Raw genomic sequence first — 15,459 nt, 5'->3', positions numbered from 1 at the left:
CAAGAGGAAAACAAATGGCTGTGTATGCGCAGAATGTTCTTCTATGGTGTTTGAATACATGTATGGTGTATCGCCACCTACTGGCCTGGTATGCTAAAAGCAAAAAGCTGCAGTTTTTGCGTTTTTGTGTAAACAGGGATATCGTTTTCACAACCGATCATGTAAACCCAGAATTTTTTTTTATACGGGATAAATAAAAATCTGTTTTTATTTGTATCGGTATCCATGTAAACAAGGCCAGTTGCTCTCAGCATCAAGTATTGCCTTTGATGGGCATATATTAAAGTAAATTCAAAGCCCAGTGTGTCTCATAAAGACACTAAAGTGTGCCTTTGACGTCATTATCACACGCTGAGGGCCCTGAAAAAGCAGTGGTTTTTGACACCCTGGGAATGAGAACAGGTGGTATAAACACAGAATGGTGATCTTTTCGCCTCATTGTTCATACTGTTCTAAAGGAGCAAAATGAAGGCATTTTAGGTGAACCATTTGACTCCATATTGCCAATGTCAGTCAGTATTTTCATTCTGACTCCTAAACCCTTCTAAATTTCCAAAATGGAGGCCTACCTATCACCAAACGTCGGTCCAGTCAAACCTGAACGGTGGGCATTCTTTTAATGATCTGCTATTTGGCCTAGCGCTGTCAGATAAAATGATATCCACGATTTTCCCGTGGTCCAGCGCATACTAAAACACACCTTCAATTTCAGTTGGAAGCTCAGGCATATCTCTTCCTCCAGTATCATGTATTATGCTATTGATTTAACTTTGATGTAGTTTAAAAGATGTTATCCATATGTCATGTTCGTCAAAAGCACTACACTTGTACCACTTGATTTTTGACTAATGGGACAGGATAAGTTTTCAGTTTTCAGCTGCGGGAGTACAGGGTTTTCTTTTTTTTTTTTTTTTTTTTTTTTTTGCTGAACCTGAAGCTAATGCATTTACTCCCCAATTTGCAGCAGAGCACGGTAAGGGGCACTCAGGCAAAGCGAGCTAAAATAATACTTTCTGTCTGCTGAGCAGCCAACAGAAAAGCAAACATCAGTGAAATTCAAAATGTCACTCGTTAATTTGCTGGAGCGGCTTCACTTGTAGGGGAACATGAACACCTGTTCTTGGATAGGTTTTTTATTTTTTTTTCGGGGCGGTTTTTATTTCATTGCCGCAACAGACACAGATGTCCCCATTGAGATTTTAGTGCCAGTTTTCTCCAATGGAGAGGGGAGGCAGTAAAAATGGCCAAAAGGCCTCAGAAGGGAATGTGATGAGTAAATTCACATTGAGGAGCGACTAGAGTTTATAATAGCTCTTGAAAAAACAAGTTTCCCATAAAACGCTACATTCAAGATAGAGGCTACTGCTGTGGTCGAGATTGCCGTTAAGAGTCTTTAGTTTCTCTTGTAAAGATATAGAAAAGAAGCAGTTGGGTTGAGAGAAAAGAAAAGAAGCTTTTAAAGCCACGATAATGTATTCAAGAGGTCAGGGGCTTCTTATGATTTATAAATCTCCATCCTCTGATAAGCACTCCATTCTTGCAGTATGGTGCATCTATGGAGAAAAGATGGCCCTACATCTTTCCCTTGTGTTCATCTTCCTTTGCCAGTGAGAGCTCTCCCCAAGGAAACACCGGAGTTCACAGAGCTCTTCCTCTCTGCTCTGGCACTGGCTGATGTTTACCTCCCGAGTTCAATCATTTTGACACAATCTGCAAAGAGCTAAGCGAATTAAAGATTTTTTTTTTGATAGCGAAGCACAATGCTCTCTGCCAGCAGACAATGAAAGGATTGAGTTGGCAAACGGTGAGATCAGTGTCGTTTTCATGATCAAAGGGTAGCTGGCTAACGGTACGGACGGGAGCGTTTCCAGAAGAGTGGGCTGTGATGTAGAGCAAGAGGCTCCTTTATGGGGAAATGGTACTCTTTGGAGCTAATCTGCATGGGATTTCGCATGGTACCAGAACCTAGCTGTTAAGCCACACAGTAGCTCTGTTGGCTACCTTGCTTGTATCAGAACTCAATTAAAATTATTCACTCTCCATGCAGTGCTAACAGTGTTTCTTTGAGCCTGAGCTTCCTGTCATTTTTCAGGTATGCGGAATTGTTGTCGGCACTAACTCTCCTTTCAATGGTGGCACTGGTTCAAAAGATAAACAGCTCTCCTGAGTTCTCACATGAATTCCTCAAGTGAAAAATAAAAATTAAATAAAATATTAACCTTGAAATCACATTTAAGAGTGTCATAGGCGTATTCCCACATGCCTTGTATGTCTCATTTTAGTGCTAATTAACACAATAGTCTCGGCTGTTTTTCTACAGTAGTGCATAATTAATGTATATACTACTTTGCACACTATTTGTACGAAAGGGATTGTTGCAAGAGTATTTCTTTTCTCACTACTCACTACAACTCTGTACTTCAAGCAGAGGAAAATGTGTTCAAGTGGAACTGTTTAAGTTGTGGACCTTCTGCTAACTCTTGCGTTTTCTTTGGATTGCAGCTGCAGAAAAGAGAGCGCTCTTGCCGGTTTTATGTGCAGGTATTTGGACTGAATTTTCCCCCTGTACCTCCTCTCCATTCCCATTGTGGCATCTGTGCTGTCATTTTTACCGTGTACTTTGAAGTTTGACCTTTTGAAGTGGAATGCTACTGGCTAAGAAATGACAAACACTATATGTACATATATGTATGTAAAAATTGTGTGTGTACACCACATGCTGTATTTCTGCCAGTGCTGAACCAAAGGGTCAAATTTCATAAGTATCATTTACGTTGCATCCAAGATAACCTCAAACCTACATTTATGAGTCATATGTCATCAATGTCCCCTGCATGTGTATGTCGTGGATCCTCCTTCCTCCACTTAATACATTAGGCCTGAGCATGAGGCTGAGAATTTCTCTGTTTCCAAATGGCCATGTATCCATTGTGGATTTCTCCAGCATCTCAGTCATTTTAAAAAAACACCCTTAAACTATCATATCAGCACTGCTTTCCAGTGAAATAACCCACATAAGTGGATAGCATCAGTCAAAAATAAAGCTCTCAGGCATGTAACACACTCCTACATTCCTCAGCAAATGTTTAAGAGCCAAAAGAAGTGACCTCATTACACCAGCAAGTCAACTTCCAACTACTAAGTCAGCCAAAGTCATGGCATGTTATGATTCTCCCTGATGCATAATACATGTGTGTCCTAATTTAGGGGGGTCTCTATCGCTTCCCTCAGCTTTTTCTCGGGCTACTGAGTGATTTTGTTATCCCCGGGGTGACATTTTAGCTGTCATCAGAATCGTTTCTACCTTGACAAGAGAACTATGGGATAGGTTGACATCCCTCTCTCCCATACAGATGGCTCCAATTTGCATGTTGGAGACAGATGTTGTGTTATGTGTGCGCTCTGCAGCGCTTATGTTAAGCAACATGTATTTGCCTTGATTCCTCTGAGGCATGTCAGGAGGCACTTTGCTATGTATAGTCATGTGATTGTGCAAATGACATCCGTGTGGAATATATGTTTGCATACGCTTGAGCGTGCTCGCATGTGCAGATGGGTGATGATATCCTTTATGTATGTATATATGGTTTTATCGGCCAACAAATGCTATTGAAAGACCAGCAATCAACCAAAATTAAACCACTGTCAAGTGTCTGAAATAAGACATTCTTCTGTGCCGTAGACCTTCATTGTCAACCAAAGGGATGAAAACATACTATTGAGCCACACTGCCGCACTGGCTGACACGTGATTTCATTACAATGAATATGGGCACTGTGGTTTCTTGTGATGCTGCAATGACTCACAAGTGCATCAAGTGTATATTCCAGGGTTTATACATTGTGCTTGAGATGCTTGAGGTACTTGTGTTTGGCATTCAAAGGTTGAAGTACTGGAATACCTTGAAAATCAGGCATGTTTTTTACTCGGTCCTTGGAAAAAGTGCATGATTGAAAATGAAAGGGGAACACAATGATAGATAATTTTATAAAAATATCTCAGAAAAAAATTTGTAAATGACAAAGCTGAGAATGGCCATGTACGCAATTATTTTGTAATTTCCTGCGCAATGATATTTTGCAAGCCCTTCAGACACTCTTACTGGAGCAACGTCATGCTTTAGCACGAGTTCTGAGCTGTGATTTAGCAGTCAGTTAACAGCCATGTGTGTCTGACTGTAGGTGGTGGAGCTTTTGAATGGATTTGTGGAGTTTGTTGGTGGCGGTGGCTGTTAGCAGCTAGCACTGCTTGTTAGCCACTGATCAACAGCAAGGCGAGCAGATTCACAGATTTGGGCTGTTCTAAAGAAGGTTCATGGTTTGATTGTTGTTTCCAGGCAGGTAGGAGTCTCAGTTATCTGCAAGTGAAGCTGTGCTGCACGTAAATAATCTAAATTCAGTGGAGTTTCTCTAACAGAGCTGAAAAGTCAAGTTTTCAACCTCCAGCTTAAAGCCCAGTACAGAACGATTCATGACGACTTGAAACCTTTTTAGAACATTGTAGAGAAAAGTTGCAGTGGTGTGAAGTGGCCAGTCTGAGCTCAACTCAAGCTGGCTGATGGTGTCACCTGCAACTCAGCTGGTAAAATCGCCGGCAGCTGGTTTTAGATTCTAAGGCTGTTCACCTGTTTCAACAGCCCATCTGCTGGGAGTGAAGTCCGCTGGTCAAGTCCGAATGCTTGCTGCGGCAGTTGTTCCGTCCCTACCAAGCCCTCTGTTTACATCCTCACGGCGTGCCAGTGTCGGGCAGTGGGTCACTGCTGCTGTTTGTTGTATGTGCTTATGCCCCTAACACACAGATTCTGATTGACTGATTAATTTGTGCTGGTCATTTATACTTTTGTTGCGTATTTATGATGAATTCAGTCCATCCGATGTTCGTTTTGTTGGTTTTTCACCATGTCATCACAACTCTAAATGCAGCTGTAGCCAGTATCTCACCATCACTATCCTCATTCATATTTTAAGATGTTATAAATTATATTCAGCCACAAAATAAGCCTGAAAAGCTAGAAATCAGAACGGAAGTACAAAGAGTTGTTGCATAGAGATGATACGCCATCTCATCTAGTTGCATTGGTGTGAACCGGCAGGTTTTTAGAATGTTGCAGAACGGCACATTGCAAGTATTTATTTTATTCAACTCATCTCATCGTGAATCTTCGGTCTGAAATGGGCATAACATATTACAGATTTAGAATTCAGGCTGAAATTAAGTTTTTATCTTCTTTGCATCTTAACAGTGAGAAAAATAAGTCAGACTTTGCACTGAACTTGGGTACAAATACTTGTCTAATTGTCTCAAAACGGTTATTTTATGGTTTTAGAGTTTGAGATTTCATGATCAGTAAGTGTGTGCTCGTAAATCATCAATCAAACCTGTCAAAAACTAAGCTAGAGAAACTGATCTAACTTACCTAACTTAAAGAAATTTATAAATGTGTAGAAACTATCTGTAGTTGTAGGGGAAAAAAAATCTAAATTAAGTTTTGTACAGACGTTTTATCAACAAGGACCGTTCACAAACTCTGAGTGCTTTTGAGAACATGTCAGGGCTGAAGAAAAAAAAAATCAAGTAATCACTGTGTCATTCTCTGCGTGTATTTTCTGCCTTTTCTTGTCCTTTGCCAGTCACATGCCAAAATGATAATAACCACTTAAACTGTTAAGTTCAATTTAAGCCCTGGTGGCATGTGTTTGCTCCATTTAAGAATTAGTAGAATTCTCTTGCAACAAATGGTTGTGGAGAAAGCAATTTCACCCTTGAAAATAAAATGAGTGCTCGAAAGGTCCTTGAATTTGACTTGCCCTTGTGTGTAAGACCCCTGGTTTATTCCATTGCTGAAAATAGTCCTTGACAATTTTATGGTTTACTCCGTTTAAGCCTCGCAAACGGCAATGCACAGCTGTTTCAAGACGTTTCCAGGCCCTTTAACAAGTCAAAATTATGAATTTGTAACCCATTTTTATAGATACATGTTTTCAGTAGGAACTAATGTGTTAGCAGAATTTGAAAAGTATTGAGAGACACACTGACAGATTGGTTTCAGTCATTTCAGGGAACATGTTGACAGCAGAAATATAGAAAGATTTCTTTAACTACTGACAGGGTGCAAACCACATAGTTTATTCCAAAAAATATTCCAATAAACTATATGTACACTATATATAAACCATACATTTTAAAAAAAATAATATTAAGAGTCTAAAGACACACCAGCAGCTCTGTGAGGGAAGCGCTGAGCTGTTACCATGCAGAGAAATGACATACAAATCTATACTCTCCCTGATTTACATACATCCGTATGCTCCTGCTCCTGCATCTGGGTTCATGTTTCCATAGTGTTGTGTATACTTGGAGCACGCATTGTACATTACCATACATGACTGTACACACTGCTCAGCTGCGCACCTCCTCCTCTGTTCCATTCCCTCGCTGGGCTGACAAATTCAAACAACAGTGAGGAGCTTTCACTTGACGAACCGGAATAATGGAGCAACATCTGTGGCCTTAGGTAAACACAGGCATTGACTGCACGCGCTGCCAGCCTTTGAGGGACTTTCATTGATTAGGGAAATTGGGCAATGTTTTCTCCAACGGGGCCCTGGTGGTTGACATAAATGGGATTAGCAGAGGAATACAAAGCAAATGAGAGGCGCACCTGCCTCTACTGTCCCTCTGCTCAGGGACGGCGCTGAAAAACAGACTTCGACAGTACTTTGGGAAAAGGCAGATTGTGCGAGTGCAGGTGCGGTTGTGGCGATGGAGGATGTGGTCCAAAATAAAGCACAGGCTTGAGGTTGATGTCTAAATGAGATGAGGAACGATTCTCATCTTGATTAAAGGGCTTCTATCTTATTTAAGTGGTGAACATGTAGATGGCACTTGAGTTCACCTGGTGCTGAGGTCTTCATCTCGTTAGGATCTTCAGGGAGTTTCAGTGCAAACAGCTTAATTTGCTGTTCAGTCGTTGCAATCTGCCTGCCTCTGCTGATCCTAAGCAGATGAAACAATCATTGATTATGACTACTTTTGAATCTTTCTTGGTTGTTCATAAACAGTGATATCTGCCACGTGTCATAGCCAGTTTAATCCCACCCAACAGATTTGGCCTTGATTAAGCTACAAAGGGTATAATGATCATCTCCCTATGTTCTGCATTTCCCCTGCAGGAATGTTTTTCTGTGGTGCCCTTTGATTTTCGAACAAACACGCTGAAAATAGCGGCCTGCCTCCTGTGCCTTTTGGTCATAGTAATGGCAGCTTGTTTATAGACAGTGACATTATGGTCCAATTACTGTGATTATGTCCATCCATTTTGTACCAAGCTAAAGTCAAACACGTTAGCTCCGAATGGCTTCTTCCTCCGGCATTTATTTTGTTTTAAAGCAGAAGATTTGGGATTCAGAGCATATTATGGCATTGTTATTGATATTTCAACACATAAAAGAACAAAATAATATCTTGTGCCTTAGTAGGAACCAAGTGAGTGTGAATTTTCAGGATGCAGGGAGGATACTGAGCTTCGACCCCTCATTAAAATGACACCTTTGCATGCAATGGGGGAGTGTCACAGCGCGGGATGACCTTAGAGCAGGCGAAACGGAGGGAGGCTCCTCGTTCGGGAATGTAACGAGATGATAAAATTTCCCTGGTAGTCAATTTGTTGAAAGATGAAGATAACCACATCCTCATAAACACAGACCTCCTCATCTGGCCTGCAGTGCAGAGTTCTGCCTGAGTAATCTCTGAGCTGTTTCTGCTCAAAGTGGAGAGAGTGGAAAGTATTCTCAAACCCTAAGGAAATTATGTATATGTTTATTAACTGAGCAATATCTTCAGAAAATCCTTCGGGTTTTCATGTAGTTTATGTAGTTTTTTTTTAGTTTTTTTTTTTTTGTTTTGTTTTAAGATTATATTTAAGTTGTCCAGAAATACACATACAGAAGATACAAAGGCTACATGCACAAATTAAATTCTTAACTCTCAAATAATAGCCCAAAAGCTCAAATGAGTTTTGAGCAGCAGTGGAATTACATGCGCTCACTACCTGCCATGGTAAATTCATCTTAATGCTGATTTTCATAGCACTAATTCCAACTCTATAACAACAGGGACATGTCACTAATCAGCTCCTGTGTGTTTCTTCTTTTAACAAATACTGTTACAACTCACTAATCAATTCCAAATGCTTCTATGATGCTGTTTTTGTATGCCTTAGTGCTGACAATATTTATGACCAGGGACGTTATGTTTTCAGGTTGTCTGTCTGTCCCAATCTCGATAAACAATGTCTCAAGAATGCTTTGAGGGGATTTCCACGAATTTGGCACAAACAACACTCAACAATAAACTGATACGATTTTTGTGGTCAAAGGTCAAGGTTATCGTGACATACCATTTGTCGCATTCTTGTAAATGAAATATCTCAAGAACGCCTAAATGAATTTCCTCAGATTTGGCACAAACGTCCATTTGGACTCAACAATGAACAAATAAAATTTTGGTGGTCAAAGGTCAAGGTCACTGTGACCTGTCATTTGTCTCATTCTCGTGAACGTTTTATCTCAAGAACACCTTTAAGGAATTTCTTCAAATTTGGCACAGACGTCCACTTGGATTTACTGTGACCTCACAAAACATGTTTTGGACCAAAAGTCAAGAATTCGTATGCTGATCATGACAAAATTTAACACAAAGTCATGATTTCTGGAAAGAGACATTGCTGTTGAATTCTTCAAATGTGCTTTTTTTGGCACTCAGAGCACCACAAACCAAGGGCCATCTAGTTCCATTATATTAGAGAAAAGGCAGACATCATGACAGCTGGTACCTCCAACACTCTGTAACTCACTGATTATTAGATTACTGATTATTAGATTACTAGATTGATAAATTGCACTACAGGTAGTTTAGTTTAGTTTATTAATTAAAGAAGGGACAGTGCAAATTAATAAATACACATGGCATAAAAATGCCAGAATTAGCCAAAAAGCTATTTTTCATCCATTGTCCCTTGGCCAATATGTTACACAAGGCTACCTAAAATACAAAAAAAAAAAAAAAAAGAAGAGGGCACACACTAAAAAAAAGACTTCTTTGAACGCATCGACAAGAACAGGACATGCAATTTAAAACTGAAAAAGGACATACAAGGAGTTCATGCCACTGTACTCAGACAATGGAAGGAGATCTAGGACGACCAAAAGAGGCGATCTGCTGAGTTTGGTAGATAAGTCTTCACTGTTAGAGTTACAAACTGTTGGAAATCAGTACCATGCGAGATAAGACTTGGTCGGTTTTATAATTTAAGATGAAATCATGGCTTAAATCAACCCAAACATGTACCATTCACACATGACCTCAAACACAAATTGTTAGATCTTAATATATCTTAGTGTTGTAGTTGTAATGTTGTCGTGAATACATTCTATTTTGTAATTGTGTTTTTTATATAATAGCGTCTTTTAGCAGAGAAATTATTCTCGGTTTTCTGCCAAGGAACTACAAATTAGCTTATAGCTAACTCTGGTGAAGCTAAGTAGCTGTGCACTGCCCCTGTTAAATAAATGAAATTGTTTTTTAAAAGCACTAGGACAGTAGTGACATATATACATATGGAACAACATTACAACAGAAGCAGGACATTATTATTATTAGCAGCAGCAGAAAAGAGTTTAGTGCTTACATGTCCATTAATCATCCATTGTTTTTAATCGACTACTGAAAGATTTGTGAGTGTTTAGTTCTCTGTTTTCAATTGGAATTACATTCCACTTGGTTGGACCTCTGACAGACCCGGCTGACTGGCTAAAAGCACTTTTCCTCAATGGAATAGTACAGTCTCCTCTTATTGAACCCCAAGTGACACGAGAGGTAGGAGGAAAAACATTATCTTTGATTTTGGGGTGAACTGTCCCTTTAAGTTGCGCCGATGAAACTCCGTACTCCCTGCACACGTTTCAGATGAAAAGCAAACACAGCAAGGTGCAGACCAGTGTGTGATTTAGTGCAAGTTCATCAAAATTAAACTCCTTTCCAAAATAAAACAGTGTTTCAAATTAAACAGCCTCAAATGAGCGAAATGATGTCCCTTGGCACTGGAAGGCTTTTAATCTGAGATAGTTTTAAGTTTGCTTCATAGTGAATGAAGTGAATAAGTAAATGTTAGCTACTGGAAATAATTAGTAAATAAAAACTGTATTTCCATTCTTCGAGCAGCCAAGTGTTGAGTATAACATGACTCTCTTATTGTGCTGACAGAGTTTGATGTGGAATACACGCTTGAATTTAATCAGGCAACAGGTGAACATGAATGAAGTTTTGTGCTTGCTTTAACAGTTAACAGCATTAACAGCAAAGAGATCGTAAAGCAGAAGCACTTCTTTCCAAAATAGAATAAAATATACTTGAAACAGGGAACCTTAAAATTAAAGGCATGTCTCTAATGTAAGTCTATTTCAAATGAAAGTCTCCCTTTCTCTGCCGCTGATAAATAAATAAAGGGCTGCCAGTGGGAATTGTACAATAGTAAGATTAAACTTGAGACATAAGACAAAAAGCACAAAGGTAATCCCTCAGTAACTCACATATACAGACACAACCACCCGCTTACAAGAAAGCGAAGGTTTCATGAAATATTAAACAAGAAGGTTGCAGAGACTTTCAAAGAAGACAGAGGATTTGGCTAGCAGGTCAAATGAAACAGGAAAAGAGAAATACAGAAATGATGCAACAGCTTCACCTGTGCCAAGAGACATCTCGTCAGATACAAGAGGACAGAGAGAACAAGATTGTTTGTGTTGGTCCCCCCCTCACCACCACCCCCATTTTGAAATCAGCCCTCAGTGAGAGAAAACAAGTGAGGGGAACCAACTGGCAAACAGGAAGGGAGGAGGGAGGAGAGACGAGTGCACACAGAAAGCCGACCAGAGAGCAAGCCAGAAAGGGAAGAGAGGGAGATCAGCCTCAGCCAGAATCAATTTCCCAGACCCAGAGTTCATTTCATCAATCAGCACACAGATAGAAGCACACACACCACGGGCTGGCTTGGACTCCTGCCAAGCACACGCTAATGTCCACCTCTCCCTTCCTTCCTTCTGCATTGGTATAAATGGCCCGTGCACTGCAGCTTTTCACGCCCAGTCATCATCCTTGTTCCAAGTGGAACATTCCAGCAGTGGGTCCAGTTAACGATTAGCATTTCCTCGTGTACCAGAAACTAGAATATAGTGTTGTTTTTTCAGCACAGGAAAGTAAAGTAGCTAAAAAAATGGTTGGGAGTTTGCTGCAGCAGACTGAGCTGCTACATTTGACAGATGGAGTGGCAGTGTGCTAATAGCAGTAAAATAGCAGCAAGCCACCATCGCGTCCTCCGCGACTCAACTGCACAGACTAGGATGGTGGTAGTGGTGTGCTGCTTGGGTGCACATCCCGAGCTAACCGGCTGCTGGCTGTAGCTTCATATTTACAGCACAGACGTGAGAGTGCTGTCAATCTTTTCATGAATCTCACAGCAAGAAAGTGAATAAGCATGTTCCCCAAAATGTCAAACGGTTGCTTTGGATGGGTAGAGAAAGAGAGGAATGTTGGGTTTGTGTCATGAATGACAGGCCTTGCTTGCTTTGACAGGGATTTTGGCAATGTTGTTGCCCAAATATACAATTTGGACACTTGTTAATACTGCTTATAAGTTTACAGACAAAAATATACCTACAGGTTTTATTTGGTAGGAGGGTTACATGGAAATTTGACATGTATTTGGCATCAGTGCTGCTGCTGAGATTAAAAAATATTGGTAGCAGGCCAAAAAAAGTCACTGTGCATTCAAGAACTTGAATGGTTTTCATGTTTTTAGTTAAATTAACAGACAAGACAAATCCAAATCTGCAGTGTGTATCACGCCAGTTCAGGATTTGCAAAGAAAAAAGTGGCTGGCGGCCATCCAGAGGGCTCATGTTAACACCAATGGCAGTGCACTCCGAGCCCACGTGTTTGGTCTTGAATCTTGGTGGTCAGTACAGACCCACTCTAGGCCAGTTTGCCAATACCTGTCCAAATGTTTCATTTTTTCAGCTATTACAAAGGTAGCGATATCATGTAAGACAACCTAAGGCATAATTCAAGGCCGGTCAGGGCAAGTTTTCTCCCATATCTTGACTGAGATCACAAAAAAATGGCTTCAGAATAATCGAACATCATTGGCCTCAATATTCTTAAACCAAAATGTAACTCAAGGTTGTGAAAATTACCAGAAAAGATGAAAATATGAAGTTCACTCAAGATGGCACTCAAGAAACAAAGATGGCATTGATCTGGTGGTGTTGCATTGACTTCGGTAAAGAAAGTTCCAAAACTGTTTCTGAAACAACAAAACACACTTTCTGTTGAGCTTAAAAAGTGTCCTTGAAGAAAAAGATTGACATTTTTAAAGCTACTCTTGTTTTTTTGCTGAGAGGGAGGTAAGAAGATCATTACTACTGTCATGGCCGTACAATAAACAAGCTAACATCAGCTGCCAGTTAGCTTAGCTTAGCTTAACTTAGTTTAAAGCAAAAACTAGAAACAGAGGAAACAGCTTGCTTGGCTTTGGAAACAATGTCTTTCTACCGCTACCTCTAAAGCTCACTTATTAACACATTTTGTGTTCTTTGTTTAATCCATGCTAGAACATTTATGCTAAGCTAACTGGCTGCTGGTGTTAGCTTCACATTTAACGTACAGGCATGGAAGTATTATCATTTTTTCATCATGTTGACGTCGGTAATAAAACAGTTTCAAAACTAGTTTGTTGGGGCACCAAGTAGCTCAGTGGGTAGAGTTGGCATCCCATGTACAAAGGCAATGTTCTTGCCGCACCAGCTGCAGTTTCAATTTCAGCCTGTGGCCCTTTGCGGTCCCTTTCACGCTCAATCACTGTCCTGTCAAATAAATGCCAAAAAAAAAAAAAAAAAAAAAAAACCTCATTAAAAAAGTGGATTGTTTTTGAAACGACAAAACATACATTTTGTTGAGCTTAAAAAGTGTCCTTGAGGAAATAGTTCAACAGTTAAATGGTTTCTTGCTGAGAGTTAGGTAAGAAGATCATTACTATTGTCATAGCCGTATGTTAAACATTAAGCTAACACCAGCAGCCAGTTAACTTAGCTTAGCGTAGCTTAGCACAAAAACTGGAAACAAAGGAAACCACTTGCCTGGCTTTGTCAAAAGGAAACAAAATCTTCCTACTGCTACCTCTAAACATCATGTGTTTGTTTAATCCATGCTTAAACATTTATGCTAAGCTAACTGGCTGCTGGTGTTAGCTTCATATTTACCGTACAGGCATGGGAGTGTTATCATTTTTACATCTATCTGCAAGAAAGCAAATAAGGGTCATCAAGTTTCCCAAAATGTTGCTTTTTCTTCTTTATAGAATGTAAAAACCCAGATGTCTTAAAAAAAAAGATATGAAGGACGTGACATCAGTGTCTTAAAAGAGAGCTCCAATGTTGTTCAGCACACATAGAGAGCTTAACAAACCCTCAGGGACACACGGTAATAACACAGAACAGGCATCTTTTGTCCAATGTGAAGTTCTTTTACTTTTCTAAATTGTGGGGAAAAAGCCTGTAAACCAATTTATCAGACAAAGGTGTGGAAATGCTTCAGTTAGATGTGCAGTGTAAATGTCTTGGCACTCAGTTTTCTTTTGAGTTTGCTTTTTTTCAGCTGTAGCCTCTTTGGACTGCGGCAACATTGTTGGCAACAAATAATCAAAACAGGCTTCCTTGTGGGGATAATAATGCTTAAGGAAGCCAGTTTTGCTTTACATTGTATGTGTGGTGCCTGTATGCTCACGTTCCTGTCTCTGGGAGTCACCTGCCTTCCAACATGAAGACAAGTCTCTGCAGTCTTGATATCATTATTTCATTCTCTGGTCTGATTGAGGGAAAATTGGCATGCCATACGCATACTAATAACAGTAATGAATAATTTGCATCGCAGAGATTTGGTAATCTATTGCATGTCCAAATGATGCACTGGGAATGAATGTCAGCTTTATTGCTTTTCATTGGATGATGTTATGAATGCCTGAAGGGCTTGTAAGAAAACTGATCTTTATTACAATATTAATGTTTTGATACATACTGTATATTCCGACCTCAGTTGTTTTATTCACTCTCGTTTATCAATTATCCATTCCCTCCTCAAGTTTTCTGACCCGTTCTATTCTTCCACCTTTTTTGTGCGTCTCTTCTGCATGCGAGAAAAAGCCTCCTCTGCAAGTCCATCAGTCCTTCCCCTGAAGAACCATTATTTCAGTGTTTTAAGAAGTGCTGGGGAGAAAAAATTTTGCAGTGGCGAACAAAGGGAAAAAAAAATGTCAGCGCCTGAAGAAAAAGAGCTCCTTAATTGAGAGTGAATCAACCTCTGCCTCTAGCTGAATGTCAAAAGGTGTGATTGGAGATTGGCTGCAGATAATGAATAATTACATCAAAGTTGGTAGACTGCCGGTGCATGTGTGCGCTCGTGTACGTGCGCATGCCTGCGAGTTTGTCTGTGTTTTTGTATACTAGCAGGTGCAGAGGTGTGTGTTCACTCTTGCGTCAGTCTCTCACAGTGTGTGTGGTTGTGTCTGGGTGTGGGCGGCTTAATGTGTGCAGGGTATGTTTTGAATGAGGAAGAGCCAGCTGGTGCTGTTTGAAATTCTCATCCAGCGCCAGTGAGTTGAATACAATCAGTCCTCCGTCTCCTCTTGCTATCACAGTGATTTGAAACAAACATACAACTTAACATTATAAGGTAATTGAGGGGGTCCATTACAGTTATGCTTTGTGACTGTAACGCCAGTTTTTTTTCCCTGTCTTTTGATCAGGAATTCATTTGATACACTAGAGCACATGATTTTTCTTATCGCCTTTGGCTTTATCCCCGTACTGTTTTTTTGAGTCTTACTAAAACTCTTATTCCCTCTCGTAATCCATTGATCAAAAAAGGGGATCTATGTGAAGTTCAGAGAGAAAGTTGTGTGGCGTGACACACATCATAACCTCCATCTTCAAGATGTCACGACTGCAAACTGGCTTTTCAAGAAGTGCAAATTAAGTGTTAAAAGTCAAACCAATTTTTTATTAAGATATGTAAGCGATGGAAATGTTACTATCATTAGCAAAGCGGGAAATTTCTAATAATTCTGTGTTTGACCTCCTACTGTAGCGTAATGGCTTAGAAATAGCTTTCCTTCCACTGGCAGTCAGGCTCATTTTGCTCTTCAGTGCAATGGCACCAGGAATGAATTGCTTTGCTTGACCAATTAGTATTCCATTCATAAATCTTGCCATTGGCATTTTTAAATCTTTAATGGCTCTTAATTTTTCATCTTGTCTTGAGAATGTTCCTGTTTCTTCCGTGCTTACTCGCTTTGGCATTGTTGTGAGCAGATTAAAGAAGGCGTAATAGTTGTTCTGTCCCATTAAT

At 40.0% G+C, this 15,459-nt stretch overlaps 1 protein-coding gene across 10 annotated transcripts in view; it reads left to right on the top strand.

Annotated features, from left to right (window-relative positions):
- The window catches only part of LOC117246452 (adhesion G protein-coupled receptor L3), a 322,005-nt gene that overhangs the window by 242,754 nt on the left and 63,792 nt on the right, over positions 1-15,459 (top strand). For 8 of the 10 annotated variants that reach the window (XM_078164394.1, XM_033610361.2, XM_078164396.1 and 5 more), the window contains one exon: positions 2,503-2,541. The exons of the other annotated variants lie outside the window; for them this stretch is intronic. In XM_078164394.1, the coding sequence (XP_078020520.1) occupies positions 2,503-2,541 (39 nt within the window). The remainder of the gene's footprint in view (positions 1-2,502; positions 2,542-15,459) is intronic. 10 annotated transcript variants of the gene reach the window in all.

The sequence above is a fragment of the Epinephelus lanceolatus genome, chromosome 22 (genome assembly GCF_041903045.1).
Source record: "Epinephelus lanceolatus isolate andai-2023 chromosome 22, ASM4190304v1, whole genome shotgun sequence".
NCBI lineage: Eukaryota > Metazoa > Chordata > Actinopteri > Perciformes > Serranidae > Epinephelus > Epinephelus lanceolatus.
Note: the sequence above shows the minus strand (reverse complement) of the source record. Positions and strands in the feature narration are given on the sequence as shown.